At 53.9% G+C, this 18,290-nt stretch overlaps 7 protein-coding genes across 7 annotated transcripts; 3 read left to right on the top strand and 4 right to left on the bottom strand.

Annotated features, from left to right (window-relative positions):
- Positions 1-387: 387 nt before the first annotated feature.
- Positions 388-1,344, bottom strand: BDV59DRAFT_206496 (uncharacterized protein; the record flags this gene model as incomplete). The annotated part of the gene is made up of 4 exons (XM_073694807.1): positions 388-713; positions 782-924; positions 998-1,151; positions 1,212-1,344. The coding sequence occupies 4 exons, from the start codon at positions 1,342-1,344 to the stop codon at positions 388-390; spliced, it is 756 nt and encodes a 251-aa protein (XP_073542722.1).
- A 345-nt stretch (positions 1,345-1,689) lies between these two features.
- Positions 1,690-2,246, top strand: BDV59DRAFT_151893 (uncharacterized protein). Its single transcript, XM_073687366.1, has one exon. The coding sequence runs from the start codon at positions 1,868-1,870 to the stop codon at positions 2,171-2,173; it is 306 nt and encodes a 101-aa protein (XP_073542721.1). The 5' UTR covers positions 1,690-1,867; the 3' UTR covers positions 2,174-2,246.
- A 74-nt stretch (positions 2,247-2,320) lies between these two features.
- On the bottom strand, positions 2,321-4,430 carry BDV59DRAFT_196852 (putative oligosaccharyltransferase subunit ribophorin II; the record flags this gene model as incomplete). The annotated part of the gene is made up of 7 exons (XM_073692788.1): positions 2,321-2,730; positions 2,858-3,061; positions 3,204-3,258; positions 3,409-3,615; positions 3,669-3,953; positions 4,013-4,211; positions 4,285-4,430. The coding sequence occupies 7 exons, from the start codon at positions 4,428-4,430 to the stop codon at positions 2,321-2,323; spliced, it is 1,506 nt and encodes a 501-aa protein (XP_073542720.1).
- An 839-nt stretch (positions 4,431-5,269) lies between these two features.
- Positions 5,270-8,540, top strand: BDV59DRAFT_196851 (putative GPI-anchored cell surface glycoprotein; the record flags this gene model as incomplete). The annotated part of the gene is made up of 10 exons (XM_073692787.1): positions 5,270-5,303; positions 5,346-5,416; positions 5,526-5,590; positions 5,675-5,772; positions 5,839-5,911; positions 5,942-5,968; positions 6,038-6,221; positions 6,264-6,356; positions 6,390-6,495; positions 6,535-8,540. 10 exons carry the CDS (start codon positions 5,270-5,272, stop codon positions 8,538-8,540), a joined length of 2,757 nt encoding a protein of 918 aa, XP_073542719.1.
- Positions 8,541-10,494: 1,954 nt separating this feature from the next.
- On the top strand, positions 10,495-10,884 carry BDV59DRAFT_206493 (uncharacterized protein; the record flags this gene model as incomplete). Its single annotated transcript, XM_073694806.1, has 3 exons — positions 10,495-10,619; positions 10,679-10,743; positions 10,796-10,884. 3 exons carry the CDS (start codon positions 10,495-10,497, stop codon positions 10,882-10,884), a joined length of 279 nt encoding a protein of 92 aa, XP_073542718.1.
- A 137-nt stretch (positions 10,885-11,021) lies between these two features.
- BDV59DRAFT_196850 (uncharacterized protein) lies at positions 11,022-12,218 on the bottom strand (the record flags this gene model as incomplete). The annotated part of the gene is made up of 1 exon (XM_073692786.1): positions 11,022-12,218. The coding sequence occupies one exon, from the start codon at positions 12,216-12,218 to the stop codon at positions 11,022-11,024; it is 1,197 nt and encodes a 398-aa protein (XP_073542717.1).
- A 165-nt stretch (positions 12,219-12,383) lies between these two features.
- BDV59DRAFT_206491 (histidine phosphatase family protein) lies at positions 12,384-13,844 on the bottom strand (the record flags this gene model as incomplete). Its single annotated transcript, XM_073694805.1, has 2 exons — positions 12,384-13,737; positions 13,798-13,844. The coding sequence occupies 2 exons, from the start codon at positions 13,842-13,844 to the stop codon at positions 12,384-12,386; spliced, it is 1,401 nt and encodes a 466-aa protein (XP_073542716.1).
- Between the last annotated feature and the right edge of the window lie 4,446 nt (positions 13,845-18,290).

Here is an 18,290-nt window from a genome sequence, read left to right as displayed (position 1 = left end):
GTAGATGTGCTAGAGAGATTCAACGGTTTCTCGGGACTTCCTGAAGGGGAAGACTTTAACGGAGGACAACTCTGTTCCAGGTCGATACGCGTCATCTTCCAGGAGGCGATTGAGATATGGCGAGTCAAGGACTGCGAGAATCCGAGACGAGGAGCTGACGGTGTTGAGCTTGTTAATAACAGTTTGATATCAAACTGTGGAGTATTGGGAAGCTAACGGTGTAGGCCATCCGCAGCGCCATGTACCTCTGCGCCATTCGATTAAAACTAGATACTGTCCAATATAGGCAGAATGAAGAAGATATCTTCGAATTCAGCGGTTATCCCGCTCCGTCTCGGTCATTTCGTCATCCCCAGCTCACCAGGGCCTGCGCTGTTCATCTCGCCATCAAGGCTTTTGATATATCCCAGAAGAGTCCAACTCCACATACGGGTGCTGTTGGTACTGGTGCTGTGTATGCATAGGCATGGCCTGGGACCCGAATGGCTCATACGGCGGCGCCGTCATCGCTTGCATTTGCTTCGCCTGTCTCGCTTTCCGGTACCCAAAAAGCAAGCCAAACACCCCCAGCGCAACCCCCGCGACTGGGCCCACCACCGCACCAGCAATCCAGCCCTGGCTAGCCGGCTGACCCGAGTTATCGTCCTGGGCGTTCGCCCCGGTGTTGGAGGCTGTGGGCGCGTTCAACGACGCACCCTCCGTCGCCGTGGCGGCTGCAAGAAAACAAACATCAGCTACGGACTCGTGAAAGAATGGGTGTGTTATTGTGAGGGCAACGCACATGTTGATCCCGTCGGCGTAGGAAGCTCGCGGTAAACGGTGAAGGCCTCCCAGTTCTCCCAGCAGAATGCCTGTTTGCTGGAGGGCAGGCCGAACGGTGATGTCTGATACACAGTCATGGTCGCGCAGGACTCATTCGGATTGCTGGAGTGTCTGTTAGTTGGTCGTTCCTAGAGGGAGCATGTGTGCGCTGTGCGTGCAGCACCAACTGACATACCATGTGTACGAACTACCGTCATCGAAAACTACTGTACTGCTGACGCAGGCCGTCGGCATTGGGCATCGCACGTTTGTGTCCGTCGTTTGGCAGCAATTCGCATATTCTCCCGAGCTTGCCCACGACATCGTCGACTCGCAGCTGACGCTACTGGCTGGAGACAGTTAATTAGGTGTACGTTTCAGGTACAGCATCCTGGAGAAATGTCACGTACTATCGGTTGTCGTCCCGTCCAGGTGGATGTAGTATCCATTGAACCAGTCAGGTAACGCCGTCGTCTGAGCGACAGTCCGGCCGACATGGAGGACACAGACAGCGCTTGTCCATAGCCAGTTGAAGCCTGCCATTGCGGTAGTACCTTGCGAGAAACAATGAATGGGTATGCTGAGGAGGAACAGAGAGAAGGCAGGGCACAAAGGGGATGAACAATGCTCCATCAGTTGATGGCACTTCCCTCGGTCGAGGCCCTGGAAGAGGACCCTTCCTGCTGGCGGATCGGCATGCTTGGAATTCATAAAAGTTCCCGCATGAATCCCGTTGGATAGTGATGGTTCGGTGCATTGACGGCGTCTTTTAGAGCAAGCAGCTAAGCATGGCGTGGCGCATGGGGGCGAAAACGACCCGAGGGTCCTTTAACTGCTGGGCACTGATTTTATGCCTGCAAATACCGTTCAACGCACTGAATACTGCGCAGACTACATCCCAAAGAAGAAAGCAAATATCGGATTATCTTTGGTTGTTGGCTTTGGTGTCGCAGAGATATGTTCGACTAGGACACACAGTGCATTTCGTTGATGGTGTCTTTGATACGACTTTGATACGACGGAGCCAATGAACGTCTGATATAGCAGATGAAGTGCGCAGATCAATATGAACGACGCGACCCGAGCGCCTTGGCTGCATCTTGTGCTTATGGGAGTGGATTATGGACTGGCATCAGTCCCAGAGCCTCAATTCAGGGGACTTTTGGGCCCAACAGGCACAGTGCTATTAGAGATCTACTATGCCGGGCTTTGCGGCTCCTTAAAAGGCCCGCTTATTCCCATTTTGATCAGAGCGTGTCCTTGGACAACAGGGGAAATAATAAAGATATTGCACTGTACGAGACTGTCCTTCACGTTTCGTCCGACTCTTCTCCCTCAGGAATGTGAATTGTTACCAATCAATGGATCATGACCCCAAGTTTATATACCAGTTATGCAATCCAATTGAGCCATGATATATGCTTCTCGTAGCGTCATACAAATACAAATATAATACAGGCTGAACATGCAGCAGCACAACCGAACAATCGAACAACCGAACCAAACATTACGGAGATACTCACATCGCCACCTCCGAAACAACCCCTTTGGCCCCCAACCGGTCCAACACGCCCTTTTTCAGCCGCAGCATGCGCTCGATCTCATCAGTCGGAAGGCCTTGACGATCCCGCATCGTCAACGCCTGGCGCAAAGTGAAGGCATCCACGAACTCGCGGCCGGCAAAGTTCGGACGCCCAACCAACTCCGCCTCCTGCTCCGCGGCCTTCGTGGCCCGCTGCCGGGCAGTGAACACCAACAACGCTGGGTTCGATGCCGACGGGAAAACAGTCTGCACAGAGTCGCCGGTCGGCGGGGTCGGGTTCTGCGGCGTGAAGGTGCTGGAGTGGGAGAGGGTCGGGGCGGGAGTGACGGGGCCGATCTTTCGCAGGGAGGCGGCAAAGTCCGGATCACGTCCATCGAGTTCGATGCCTGTTCAAGCAAACCGGGAGATTAGCTTCCTGCCGGTGCGGTTTTCGGTTGAGGGGCGGCCACTCGTGTTGCCCATCCCAGGCAACGTGTGATTGTAATCCAGTAAGCCAGATGGAGGTGTACGCACCGCTTGATTTCACTGTTGAAGGCTGTTCTTTGGAGTGGTATGTCGGACCGCGAGGAGGATGCTCGGGAGCTTGACGAGGCTTTGATGCTGCCGCAGGAGAAGGTCTAGGAGGCGGTGTTGTGCTGGGTTGTTTGGGGTATTGACGACGCGAGGCAGCTTGCGCTGCGGAGCGTACTGGCTTGGAAGAAGATGAGCCCATAGTTTCTGCGGAGCTGAGGGTAAAGTCGGACAGTTGAGAGAGAAGTTAGAAGTCGTTCTGCATACGGAGAGCGACAGGCGCGGGCAGACTAAACCCAATCGGGCAGCACTTCAGCCGCGCGGGTGACGTCAGATGTTTACAGCGTACGAGTGAAACTACAGTCGCAGAATGCGGATTTATGTATTGAAGGTAGTTTTGCATGCTATACTGAGCGGAATTGAAACGCTGGCAACAAAAAGCGTGGCGGACCGTGACGTCGGTATTTAAATACATACACAATTGAGCTCGGAACAGCTAGTAAACCCAGTACCAGCCTAGTTTACCGGAGGCCAGCAAGGCGTCTGCCCTGTACCTCACCCAATGCACGACTACCACTGATGAACGCGACGGTACCAGCCACAGCGACCGCCGGGAGGATTTGGAACAACGTCCACGAGGTGTAGTATAGGAAGAAGATGCCTTCGATCGAGAAGAGAGATCCTAGGAAGACGGCGTGAGGAAGGGGAGATGTCTTGAAGGCAGTTGAGAGATGGCCAACATTGCCGCCGAGGAAGAGCCACTGGAAGAGAGGTGAGATGGCGCATTACGGGGCCTGAGAGGGGCAGGACTCACCACAACAGCCAGAAGAGGAAGAGTCGCAAGCACCATTCCGGCGAATGCCAATGTGATTACGATAGGAGGACTCCGGGGATCATCCTTGAAAATATGGTGGATCTCCGGAAGCTTGCCGTACTTCGTGGCCTCCGCCGTCGGGACAGGCACATTTGCGTCCCGGGCCAACGAGAGCTGGAACGCAGCTTCATTGTACGCTTTCGAACTTCCAAACGATCCAATCAGGAGTCGGGCATCAAGAGGCTCTGATGCGGAGAGAAATTGAACCGGAAGGTCTTTCTGAGTCTAGGAGAACAGGTCAGAGTCGTCGACACCAACATTCGGTCGTATCCGGTTTCGCCTACCAACTCCACTCTGGCCTTGCCATTGTCCTTGACGCTGAACGGGTACGAGATGTCTAGGCCGGTGTTGCGGTCCTGAAGAAGGAGAAAAACCTGGTGGGCACGTTTGGCGGTGCGACCGTCTTGCGACGTGAGGGTGATCTTGAGGGTGTCGGCGTCTCCGAAGGTGATGGGTGTCGAGAGGCCCTTGTTATCGGGAATCCTGCCAATTGAACAAACAATTAGATACAACCATAGCCACCAGGAAATCCGCTGGAGAAAACAAGAGGACATACTTCTCTTTCAGCCCAGCACCAACTCCGGAGCCCTTGGAGTGAACTGACACGGTGGCATCAGTGAACCCCCAGGAAGATGCTGCGACGGTGGAAATCGCGGTCGAAGCCAGCAGACCAAGCTGCAGAAGAGACGACCAGAGCTTCATGGTGACGGCGACAGACCGATGACAAGAGACAGGAAGGACAGCGTCCGAAAGACAGGACAGGACGATGAAGAGGTGTTGAGATGGACGGCGGGAAGCTGCGCTAAGATAAGCGCCCGCGGCATTTGGGGCAAGCAGCGGTCCAGTGACTTTCCACCCGCCTTTGCAAGCCCTAATTTCCCGGCATCGTCCAAGTCAACCAATTCTTCTTCGCTCGTCGTCGGGCTTGTTGGCTTTTCTACGCCACTACGACGTCTTGAGATTTCCTCGAACGACTCGACAGTCGATTGTTCACCGTTCCATCATGTCCGCTATCGCATCCATCTAGGTTTAGAGCCGTTATGTGCCGCTATATCCTTTGCCCTACGTCTCGACTCCCTCGCCTCCGCTCTTCCGACGAGCTTTCTCTTCCTGAAACTCTACTGATAGGCATCTGCAACCCCTGTGTTGCTTAGCTGTATGTCTGTACAGACTCCTGGTCGCAAGATTCCTTTTTTTTTTGTGCTTGTGTGGTCTTTCATCTTCGCAAGGAGTTCCGCTCCTACTTAGCCCTACTTCCGACGCAGTCCGTCCAGTTCCACCCTGCTAACAACTGTGTCTTGTTGCAGTCTAGTACGAGCTTCTCGATATTCTTCTAGCCTACCGAGATCCAGAGACAATATTTCTGAAAAGAAAAACCATTGTCCTTTCCGCTACCACCGCGCTTGCAACCCGATACCTCGGCCAAAAAGTGTCGATGAATTCCGTATACTAGGACGCCTGCGGGGAAGAACAGTGATCGGATTGTAAAGATACCCTAAGTGGAGGCGAAGGGGCTCGTTCAAAAGTAAGATCTGGTCTATATGCGTATCGTGACGTATTTGTTCCTGGTGACGGGTTAGGGCTAGGACTGCACTGAATGCTGACACTCATGATTAGTGCTGGGTAGAGCTTCTGTTACTCATGAGACGACCGCATCCCCTGTACCTTCAACCATGGATTCAACTTCTGTAAGTGACGCTAAGTCGTCTGTTTGTATTTCTATCACTGTCCTCGCGTCTTTTCACCTCGCCCCCCGCTACTCCCTCAACTTCGAATTTCCATCTGACATCCTTTCAGCCAAACACTCGACGGAGCTCTTCTCGCGCTTCTCGGAAAAGTACTCAAGAGCCCGAGTCGAACTTGTATCGACGTTCTCGTACTGCGTACTCACTTCCTACCACTCCTATCATCTCCTCTTTCGAGGATGTTCCCTCATCCACACGGAGACTTTCTCTGAGTTATAACGAGAAACCGCAAGATCCCAAAGCTTTCACTGGATCTTCCGGTCCCAAAACCCTAACCGACTTGTCGGACATGCCCAGCGGTGTGCCAAAAAAGAGCCGTCGGCACCAGCCAGACACTGTCAATGGGGACACTGTCTCAACAACAGCTTCTGACATATCCAGAGCTCCTACCCCGACATCTTCGTCCTCTCATATGAGGCCTCACGCTCAACCCGAGGAGTCTCAATCGACTCTTCCCAAAGATTCAAGTGACAGCGCGGTAATCCCGACCCCACGGTCTGTATTGACGGACTCGGCGCGGAGCGGTTCAGAGGCAAATGAGTCAACAGCAACCGCATCTCCCAGGCGCAGAAGTAGAAATTCTATGCCAGCGAGAACCAGCGCTGCTAGATCACGGACATCTACTCCCCGTTCCAACACCCCTCAACCTTCGCGCAGAGATTGGGAACCCAAAGCTGGTTCTCGGCAGGATGAGGGACTCTCAACCACACCACGCCCTAAACCTCCATCTACTCCTGCTACTACTTCAGTCTCTCGGCTCGCAAGGACCAATGCTATGGAGCGTGCGAAGTTAGCCACACCTGCCGAGCAGACTAGCCAGTCCACCCCAAATAACAGATCATCGGCGAGAACTCGCCGTCGCAAACGCGGGTCTATCAGCACGGTTACATCGGCTTGCACTGACAAAACCAAAGAGACACCGCAGCCTACTACCATCTCGGACGAGGACACTGATGGGCAAAAGTCAGAGCCTGCAAGCAAGGACGGCTCCGAGGTCGATCCGACCAACAAACCCCGTAAGAGTAACACGATCACTCTCACCCTGAGCCGTAAGGCTTTAGAATCGGTCTTGTCCAAATCCAAGCCTATGGAGCACCTCCATTACAGCCCTGAGATCGCAGACAGTGTTGAGGCCACTCCAGTACATCTTTACGATAACAGCTTCCACTTCGACTACGATTCCGATATGTACCGCAACAATTTCGGTCTAGATGGCCAAATTGATGCCCCTGCCTCTCCCACCAGCTTTTCCACGACTACCTCAACCGCTGCGCGCACCTCCAATCGCACCCGGAAACCCACCATCAGAGCCCTAGAATCGTTTCAGTCACAGAAAAGATTCCGGCGCAATCGCACGCGCACTCCCCGGCCCTCCGGCGAGGGCACGCAAGCTCCAAGCTCCAGTGAACCAAAAACTATACACCCGCCCGGGACGGCGGCTGACCAGCCCGTTCCCGTGCCACAGGAAGCTCCGCAACCGGATGTGACTGATCTCGCTAGAAGACTGCTCGCGATGGCCTCCGCGGCCGTCCTGCCTGACTCTGCTCCCGACGCCACGGCCGAACTCTGGCTCAGAGAGCTGTGGGAAAAACACCGAGCTGCGAAGAGGAAGGACGGGAATGCAGGGACGGGGGGAGAAAGTATGCCATCATATCCTGACTATACGGGTAACGCTTCGAGTACGTGGACTGACGAGGGTGGCTGGACGCACGCAGGCCAATTCAATGAATTCGGGGAAGAGCTCCTTGGCATACCTGACGGCTATACCTGGGTCAGACCCAACAATACCTACGGAGACGATGCGCTCCCACAGCCTCCGATGCGGCTTAAGTCCTGCGAACAGATCGAACGAGACAAGATCTTCGGCTTCCCGCCCCGTATTGGCGAGCGTAACCTGCCTCGTGAGGTAGACAGTCCTTTCGTTGTGGAGGACGTTGACGGGGAGAGAGCAAAGATCAAACTCCGCGAGCAAGCTCGAATGCGGGGTATTACCACAGATAGGTCGATGTCGCTTTCTCAAATTGAAGCGTTGATAGCCCAGCACGATTCCCCTGGCGCCGTGAATCGCAAGGGTGATCGGAAAGATGGGAAACCGAAAAAGACTCGCAAGCGTCGACGCGGCGATCCTGTCGTCCAGGAGAACTTGGGCAATCCAATCCTGGAAACCCCGGACGATAGTCGACCAAAACGACGTCGCAAGGACATTGGAGGGTCGAGCGTCCCAACTCCTGTTGCTCAGTCAACCCCTACATCCAAGTCTAAACCGACACCGCGTTCCAGAAGGGGCCGTAAAAGTAGGAAGGAAAGTCAAGTCGGCGCCGACACGCCGAAATCTCAGGATAGCAAACCTTCTACCGAAACCCCGAAAACTAGGGAACCTAAGACTGGTTCTGAAAATAAGAAAACGAGGGAGAATAAACCTGCGGCTGAAACGCCAAAGGAGAGATTAAACAAGCAGGTCACCCCCAAGGCGCAAGCGAAAGAAGCTCAGCATGGGCCAGCGCCCTCGAGCCAAGTCGCAGACAGTATGACCGCAAATAGCACCGAGGCTCTGAAGAAACGCCGGAGACGGCGCAAGAAGCCCCCGGTCATCCTTAGGATCATCGGCCCAAAGAAGGAGGATGAAAATAGAGGGGATGAGCATGCCCCTAAGGAGTCGAAGAAACGCTCCCATTCCGAGGTGGATGGCGGAGATGAAGAGAGAGGCCCAAAGAGTCCAAGGCTCGATGAACCGATGCCGTGGCCTCGCAAGATCAAATTGAAGAAGCCGTCTCCCGAGAAGAACAGGCAAAGACTCGATGAAGGCATATCCAACGGGACGATTCCGTATCCCCGCGGAACTCCGTCGGCGACCCGCGACAATCCATCCACAGTCGAGTCCCACGACACACCCAGTGGACGCCCTCGTCGTGCTGCTGCAGCCGCCATGATAGAAGGGTCCAAGCATGATGCGGAGGAAAGAGCCCGCAAATCCAGACGCCGCAGCCGGAAATCGCATGCAAAGGAGATGGATGCTAGTATAAGGTCTGATCCGGGCAAGGCACCGGAACCGACCAGAATTGAATAGAGCCACACCTATGGCTGTCCTAGCATGATTGACTCTATCACAGGCCTTGGTCAGACGGTGCAGGCAAATATATACCTTAACCTCCAATGGCGAAAGCTCTCTTCACCTCATATAATATGATAGCAGCCAAGCTGCCTTTTTTTTCAATCGATCATTTCTCCAGTTTCGCGCGCTAGACACTGAATGCCACGGAGTTACGGATGGTTACTGGAAAACAAGCATAGCGGACGTTCAAGATGGGTTGCGCGCAAAGTGTTGGCGTTTTTCTGCTTTTATACTCTTAACATCCTTATTCTTGTGTTGCTTACGTCCTATCTCGGATTTTCACCCATGTACTACTGAGTTTTCTTTTCACTGGCCTGTGAAGTCATGGCATTGCCTGACTGGCATACCTGTGTGATGGCTGACGCTCCATTTTGTGCCAGAGGTGCACTCAGAAATGTATTATTTCCCCATCAATGTATAACATGTCCTTGCATCTTAATCACCTGCCCTTTCAAGGCCATTGTAGTCGCATCTATATGCACTTGGACCCTGCCACCCCCAATTGGCGATATTCGTGTTCACAGACACGCAAGCTGCTCAACAGAGAAATCCCCGGACTCGGCGAAGACAGTTTCTATGTCTCCGCATGGAGACGCCCGGACCCGATAATCGCTAAACAAGGCAGAAAGTCAGCAACCCGATGTGAAAATCGAGATTTAATAGATCACATACGTGCTTCGGATGTCCGAGTAGCATTCCCCGGGGATAAAGACGCGCCCCTCATTAGTCGTAACCTGGTCTAGGAAGACTGCCTGGGGAGGGTATTCTTTATAGTTGGTGAGATACAGGCAGAAAGATGTGGGATCCGATCTGGTGGTCCCCAATTAGCCCTACCCTTCAAGTAGAAGACAAACTGGACGAACACGACATGCAACCAGCGTACTGGCCAATCCTGGGACAAATCTACAGTATCATCAAGCCTAGGGATGGTGATCTGAATAGCGTTGGCAGCTACCGCGAGGACAGCAACGGAGGCAGAAGAAATATGCATTTTCTCAGCCGTCGATTTAGAGTGAGAGGGCTTGATGAAAGGGAGATGAGCAGCTGTATGGACAAAGACAGTGATTTTAACTTGAAATTGTGTGTCTAGTGCAGTGGTGAGAAGGACAATTTGTTTGAAAGACATAGACTCCTTTATATAGCTGCCAGTGAGGGCCACCCTTCCTACACAATCACCTGTGTTGAAGCAGGTAACCAGTAGTATGGGGACCACGTCACACAGTCTAGTACATATCATCCCTTGTCAATGTTGGAAGCGAAAGCCAAATGTTATACAGGTTGGTTACTGCAGCATGATACGAACATGGTCAGCCACAATGTACCGTGTGAAAGAATTTGCACCTATCATGAAACTATAAGCCGTGCTCATCCTCTGCAAGGCTTTTCCAAAAATCGATGATAGCATAGAAACCGAGAGAAGACCAATCATTTCGTTTTTTGCTTCTAAGCCACATATACGCACCCAACAATCGGGTCACGGCAATGGAACAGCTCACTTGATATATGGCTTCATATTGATGGCGCCTGATCAGTCATCCCTTGCATTCCCATTTTTTGGCGCTATTTCGTTCCAGAGCATGCCTGGGTCGAACCAGTAAGGTCAACAGAACGTCTTGTAGAGGCTGCTTACGGGCATGGAAATATGCCGGCGACCCGTAAAATGGAGTAGTCAGTTCGTACTTTCTCTCTTTGTCCATAGTGCGAGCTCACTGAACTTTGGCCGATACTCTGACATTAACGTCGTTATCCATACCATATCCATACTAGTAATCATGTAGACCGATAGTCACATGACGCCAAGAACCCGATGCAGCAAAACGTACAACTTCAACTTCATCCAACAAACTGCATCCAACACATAATCCCCACTCACCCCTCACTCCCGAAAGTATTCTTGAATAGAGTCTCAATGTCTCACCCGAGAGACAGCAAACCGCGGGTTGTCATGGACCCCCCGGTCCACCGACGACCACCTCTCGGGCAACCATCAAGGGACATCCGGCAGACGAAAGAATATAAAGTTGCTGCGAGACGGTACGTTAAAGATCTGTTCTCCTACGTGTATATTTACCAAGCCATACTAACGACAGTAGATGGATCTCGACAATCGTGGCCTTGCCAGTGTTCATGTACACTTCTTGGGTCTTGTACGAACGAAGTGCGTTTCTTTCAGCTAGTAGACGTCTACCAACCACTAACTATCGGTACAGCGTATGGAAATAAAAGCCAGAAGCGGCTTGTGGGCTCAGTGTCCCGAGCAGCAGAGACTGCAGGCGACGAAGGTCGCCATGAGAAATGACATGGCCTCTGGATCATAGGATCATTCTGTTTTCCTGTATAATATTGTACTTTATGATGTCCCCAGCGTCCAATCCATCTTCTATTATCATTCCACCTGAGATACATGATGGTCCCACCCGCACGGCCACTCAACTCCTAAGTTCTCCCACACCGACGCACCGCACACATCCCCAGGAGGATCGAGCTCATCGAACGATTGTCCTCCATGTGGCCGATGAACCCGACGTACCCGCGCATCATGGTAGCCTCGCCTCCATGTCTGCCATCCACCCACGTCTTGACCTGGTGGATCACCACGGGGCTATCGGCGACCTGCATGTCAGCGATGGTGCCTTCGTCGTCGGAAGGGACCCAGTTGGGGTCGATGGAGGCGCCATCATCCGCGTCCTCAACCTCAGCAGCACCACCAACGGGAGCCTCGTCGACCGATGTATCCGCATCATCCAGCTCATCGTCAGCCAAGCTCCCATCGCTGGCCGTTCCATCGGCAAAAGGTGTCTCCCTGTGACTAGTTCCATCCTCGCGAGGGCCCACAACATCACATGGGAAAGAATCAGACACGCCGTCGCGCGTAGCCATATCGCTTCCTCCAGACCCAACCGCTTCCTCCTCGTCCTGCCCCTGTCCATCACCCCCTCCATCCTCCGCCTCCTCCTCCCCATCCGTCGTACTCGTCTCATGCTCCGGCCTCAAAATAGCCGTGACCCAATTGACCTCATCCGGCTGGCCACCGGGCCCAAACTCCCCCGTAGCAACGAGCAACTTATCTGCCATCTTGACGCGACGCAAAAACACGGCCTTCATATCGAACGATCGACGGTACCGCCCACGGGGCCCCATCTTCCGCAGCGTGCGCGTCCGCAGCCGCAGCTTGATCTTGTGCACGGTGCAGCCACTGATCATCCAAGGCAGGGCAAAGGTATCCTGCATGTACCGCGCGAAGCGAAAGGGACGCCGGGCGGCCTGCGTGGGGAAGTCGAAGGCGAAGACCACAGTGTATTCGTGCGGGGTGGCGGCAGGGGCGTGGACGCCCTTCACCAGGGAGACGAGTCGTGCGGAGAGCGCGTCGTGCTGGGCGCCGTCGTCGAGGATCTGGCCGTCCGCAACGATGATGCCTGCGACGGAAGGCCCGTGGAGGTCCAGGAGGACGTCGAGGGTGGTCAGGTTGGTGGCGTAAGTGAGCTGGGCGTCGCGCTGGAGCTTGAGGAAGACGCGGGGGAAACGGGCCCAAATGTCGATGCTGCGTGTACATACGACGATGAGAATTGGTTTGTAGTTAGTGTAGCGGGTAGTAATGCGCTCAGCGTCGGACTCGGAGTTAGGGCCGTCCATTGTTGGGAGATGGCGGTGGATTGGAGGTATGGGGTGAGACGGGGAGGGTGGGAGGAGAGGGAGTAACAGATGCGACTTGGAAGTGGAAGTAAAGCGGGAGCAGGTAACAGAAGTAAGTCCCTAAATTGATTCAGAGCAGCTACCAACACATGTATGTACATCAGATCAGACAAAACACTGCGCCCAATTCCCGCCCGAGCGAGCAAAGCTCAATCCCTGGATGAAGTCGTCCCGCGTGCATCTCCCCAGCCCGTCCGTCGTGCAGCCGTACAGCGGCATGACACGGTCATTGACCAGCACGCGGACCAGAGGCTCCTTCTCGGCACGACACTGCATCATCTCGATGTAGGCCCGGGCGGCAAACGGGACGGACCAGGCGGCGGAATACCCGTCTGTCTGGGTAATGTCCTGGACAGTGGTGGTCGATAGCGGCTTAGTGCCGTTGTACAGACCCAGGGCCCAGAAGATGGAGACCATCACGCTGTCATGCGAGAAGTCAGCGTAGAGGGTGGCGTTCAGGGGAAAGGTCTTCGGGTTGGCGTCGAGGGTGTGGTTGACGCATGTGTGGTCCTGCACGGGGGCGTGCGACAGGCGTGCGATCAGCTCGTTGGCCCAGCCGACGCCCTGGACGGGACCCAGGGGGTTACCAGCGGCGTAGCCGTAGTACTTGTCCAGCGACTGCAGGTAGTTATATTGCACCCACTCGGCGTCTGTGAACAGATTGCAGAATGGCGATAGCGTGTGCGCATCGCCTGTCAAACTGACCGTCTCGAACGGGCACATGGACATCAAGTTGACCACATCGTCATCGGACAGCTGCACCCCGTCCAGATCCGCCTCCAGGCGTTTGGCAATCGCCGGGGCAAAGACAGCGGTGAAGTTGGCCACTGCGTCGTCGCCGACGGTACTGTCCTCGAAGGCCGTGCAGACGCTGTGCTCCAGGGTGTTGTTATACGCCGTTCCCTCTGGGATGACGACGTCGACCTGTGCAGATGGCTGGTTCGGACGGGCCCGCGGATCGTCCTGCCGGGCATTCTGAAAGCCCTGGACGAACTTCTCGCCGGACTCGTGGACTCGATCGGAGTCCGTGGTCCGGACGAAGGGGTTGGTGTTACGGGTGAGGGCATTATAGCGGTGGTAGAACTTGACTCCTGAGTCTTGCAATTGGTTCTGCCCGAAGAGCGTCAAGTCGTCGGCGCCCAGAGAGTAGTTGTATGATTTCAGAAAGGCGTACTTGCCGGGAAACGCGGTGGCATTCTTCTGGATGGCTGCAATGGTGGCAGCATAGCTCTTTGATTTGCTGCTCGTTGGGTACCGCGCGCCGTGACGTGACAGTACCTGCACGAAGGTAACCTGACAGTTATCAGGGAGCTCCGGAGGGAATGGAGACTGGTCCTCGAGCGAGAAGTAGGGGGCATACAGGCCCCATTTGTGAGAAAGCTCGGGGAAACACTGATACCCTTGATCAATAGAGTTACAGGAGCTCCCCTTCCGGGAGTCCAGGGGGGTGCTCGAAGTCCTGCGGCAGGTTAGTCATACATAGTCAACCATGGAGAAGCAGACGGTGGGAGCCACATACTCGGTCAACAGAGAGCTGAGAGAGAGGAGAACCGCGAAGAACGCCATGGTAGCCATTGCCGACGCTGCGTTCTTGCGACAGAGTACAGGACGTGGTCGATACCCCCGGGCTGGGGCGGTCTCATATAAGGCAGCCTTCATGCCGTCTCGGAATGAGGCAAGGGGGTGAATGTTAGCTTAGCACCAGGCTGCTGGAGACAAAACCCCCACCATATCGGGGAATGACTCGGCGGAGAGAGAGAAGTACGACGAGGTTCCACCGTACGGAGTATACACTTGCCTGCGTGGATGTCTGGGCACGTGCGCCCTCCCGGCTGCTGGTTGGTGCCTGAGGACCGTATCCCTGTCCGTCTATATTGAAGTCGTTACAAGTCATTAGCCGACCACCCCATGTACAACTACATCTCGACTTCCGCCTGTCGGTTATTATTCATATGCTCCAGGATGATAGTCCTGGTCAGTCCAGCTACCGTCGCAGCTCGAAGATCATCATATCCACCACGTGGGGGGCTGGGACGGCCGCCGATATCGCAATCACTCCCAGCACGATCATGATCTGACAATACTCCGTATATCCTACAGCTCAATCAATGGCCATAGCAAGCATAAAGAATGATTCAGGGAAATTCGAGCCGTGGTGGTATCTTCCGTCTAAAGCAAGTCCAACGCAAATAACACCTAGACACAAACGGCTACAGTGGCTCCAATCTCAGAGAACAAATCCAGACAATTTTCATGCAAATGCCACCCAGAATACGCAATCAAATGACACCACGAAAAGCAACTACAAGCAACTGGAAACAATAACGAGCAGGGATATGTGCACATAAGATTCCAAGGCGATCCAAACAGGAACAAACCTAGCGCGTCCACCCATTCAAACACACCCAGTATCCTCCAATGCAGTTATATCCACGCCGCTGGCGGGTTGATATGCCAAGATCTTCATGAGTTTCCAGAACATCACAAGAAAGAAAAGAGTAGGTTGGGCTCGATTGTCGATCACGGTCGTGACCACGGGCCAGGAAACTGCGGCAAGTTCCGCATCGATTCGTCGCTCCGCGATCCGCGTTCCGTATGAGGCTGCGTCATCGAGTAAGCTGAAGGGGCCGACGACCACGTCCCTGGTGGTATTGTTAACGGCATAGCCGGTACAGTCGACGCCCCATCCCCCGTTCGAAACTTAGCATCCCCTGCAGGCCATCCAGTCGGTTCCCGGTCCTTATCCAGAGTCGATCGTAACGTCTGTGGCGATGCTGGTCGGTCCGGGAACGGGCCCAATCGGCTAGCACGCTCGCGGTAGAAGTCTCTCTCGGAGCGGTAAAAGTCCCGCTCTTGCATCAACGCGCGGATGTCCTGGGCCTGCCGCTGCAGGAGCTCCGATTGCTTCCGAATCTCATCCTGCTGGGCGGTGATCTTCTGCTCCATCTGCATTTCGTTTCGCTTCCTGTTGCGGAATCGCCGGGATGCGTCACTATTCGCCTTCCGTTTCTCGGCCTGGCTGGACGACCCCGACTTCAAATCCAAGATGCACGGGATCATCCCCGGCACCGGCAGACTCTCCGCCTCATCTGCGGCGTGCCTTCCTCCTGCAACCACGGACGGTAGCCGCCCGGTGGTATCTATGGCGCCAAACGGCGCAGGATGGGGATATCCGGGGCCCGGCTGTGGCCCCGGAGCACCAGAGATAGCCGGGGACGACCGGCCAAACTGGCTATATGTGGAGACTGGAGTCGAAGGGCTGGTCTCCTGGGAGCTGGAATTCGGGGTAGGGTTTGCACTGGTGCGACGGCTGTGGAAAGTAGGCGTGGACTGGATCGAAACGGGCACAGATTGTGGATTACCCGGGGCAGAAGCTGGGACTCCAGGAAGGACATCCGTGGCCATCGGTGATGTCGGGGACACAGCGTACAGCCCGGGGCGAGACTCTTGGGCCAACGGAGACTGGGAAGCGCTGGGCTTCCGGGAATAGGGCGGGCCCGGCCCAACGAACCGGGCAGGTGGGGAGGCCGGATTGACAATCTGTCGGTTTCGCATTCCAGGCGAGGCCGACAGCCGTCGGGGATGGAGGGCCGGGGATGGCAGGCGAACGTTGGGAGACGACGGCAGCCGCTGATGGGAGGAGGATTGCTCCGCAGCTGCGTCTCCCGTCACAGTTGAGGCAGACTTCGCCGGGGGATTCAAGATGGAATGGACCTCGATGGAACGGAGCTGCTGCTTGGGCCTGGCCTGGGGTTCCACCGGAGCAGATGGATGCCAGGACAGCGGTCTTGGACGCATGGAATCAGCACCATCGGAGGACGGGTCCTCTTCATGCGGTCTCTTCTTTTCCCGAGAACCACGGTGCTCAGATCGTAGTGCATCGTCCGACTGAGGGCCTGATATAGGGGGAATCTGCGACATATGCTCCAGGTTCCTTTCGTCGGATGGCGAAAGGGATTCAGGGCATGACGGGGGAGCCCGTCTCTCCCGATGAGCCGGAGACTCGTGGAGAGGCGAGTGCGAGAGGAGTCTGTTCGCTTGGGCAAGGTGATAGGCTGGGGAGGGATTATATTGATGAGGGGGGTGGGAGTATGCGGGATTCGCGAACACACTGATGCCTAACGTCGCCACGATGAAAGAACAGCGTGATGACGCTCTGCTGGAGTAGAAAAGATAGGGATGCGATTCATGCAAAAAAATAGATTGCTTTGATCCTTTGGTATGGGGATGGGATGCAGAGACAAACACGCTACAGGATCAGTTGGGCAGGTGTAAAATGAGGCCGGGGTTGACCACCACGGAGACAACCAAAGGCAAAGAAGAAGAGAGAGGTAGGTGAGGTCTAAGGGGAAGTAGATAGATATAGGTAGGTGAAGAGGAGGCCGAATTTAGGTACAAATCGAAGTACCTGAAGGGCAGGGAGATTTAAAATGGAAAATAGACCAGGTAAAAAGCAATGAGAATTAAAACACGAATAAGAAAAATAGAACGCAGGAAAATAATTGATTTTTGGGGATGGGAAACGAGCCAAAATAAAATATATAAATAAAAGGACGTTAAATAATACAACAGGGGAGAAGAAGAAAGGAAGGAAAAAAGGCTGACAGTGACGCCAAGTGAAATCTCGTTGTCTTATAAGTTATTATAGTTGGATGGCATTAATTATGGAGGGAAAAAATATATATATATAAAGACAAAATATTGGCATGTCCAAACGCCAATGAGGGTATTCGTAGAAAAAGGAAAATAGAAAATAATATTAACTCTAATAATAATAAAATAAAATATGCCCATGATCGTAGGAACGTCTCCATCGACGAGCCGTTAAGTGATAGAGCAGCAGATCCAGCGGTGTAGAGCCACAGAACCACTCTGCTTGGTCTAGCAGGAGACTAAACACACAACAGAAATGTGGAGCCATGATGAACCGCCGGCATGGGAAGAGGACCCAGTCGAGTTGCATACTATGGATAAAGGACGGATACCCAGGGAGGTATTAGTAGAGCAGTAGAGCAGTACTCCGTACGGCGTATGAGTATGGATAGAGCATTGATTAGGTATCTCGTATTATCCTCACTTAACTATCTACGTACGCCCTCTACCTAGGTGCTTGGTTATACTGACGGTAAAATGCACTTTTGACCACATCTAAATATTACGCCATACCGCAGAATACCGTACGCTTCCCGTATCCATTATGTACCATACATCTGGGACGTATCCCTCCCTCTCCCATGCATTAGTACACGTCGGGGTCTCCTACCTAACCCGGTCATGCATGTTAGGTACCCAGTGCAGTTGTCAGTCATGCCAGAGCAAGTATGATGATGAGGGGCATGCTGGGGGCACTCGGAAAGCCCCAATGTTGGTTGAGCTAGAAAGGGGATCGATCCATCATGATTGACTCAGTTAATGGCAAGTCAGCTCATCCCAAGAAATCAGAAGGACCCCATCTGTTAGGGGCCAAAACTACACCGCTCGATGATGCTGTTCCATACTATCTATCGCCCCGTCAAAGTCATATAGAAGACCCACGAGACTACCGCGCCTGCGAAACAGATCCATGGATTGACAGACCTAATCATCCTCCTGTCTGTTTGTTGCATGAAGTTGATCCTCTTCCCGGTTTTGACCCTCGCTTCTTTCACTAACTCGCAACTAGTGTCCTCACTAAGGCCGCTAATGGTAGAATTGGGGCTGGGGAATGATGCCCGTGGCCGGGATACGGGAAGAACGGTTTAGTCTTCCCCCATTCAGCAGGCCCTGACTATATCCGTACGTGATTATCTCGACGTAGCCTTCTCCCTTATGGAGCTACTTAGCTAGGCATGGTCCGCATCCCAATGGGAAGGTTATGGCCTTTTAGGGTGCCGCGAGCGGAGACGACGCCACGACCTGTGCGAGCACTCTGAGTAATACGTACGTACTCAATCTCGATCCCGGTTGATTAACAATCATCGGTCAGACTTCCAGGTTGGACCCGAAGAGTGTGTTCGACATTGTTTCATCCGT

This window comes from Aspergillus ambiguus (assembly GCF_047715705.1).
Source record: "Aspergillus ambiguus strain CBS 117.58 unplaced genomic scaffold BDV59scaffold_69, whole genome shotgun sequence".
Classification (NCBI taxonomy): domain Eukaryota; kingdom Fungi; phylum Ascomycota; class Eurotiomycetes; order Eurotiales; family Aspergillaceae; genus Aspergillus; species Aspergillus ambiguus.
This window is presented reverse-complemented; position numbering and strand designations above follow the sequence as displayed.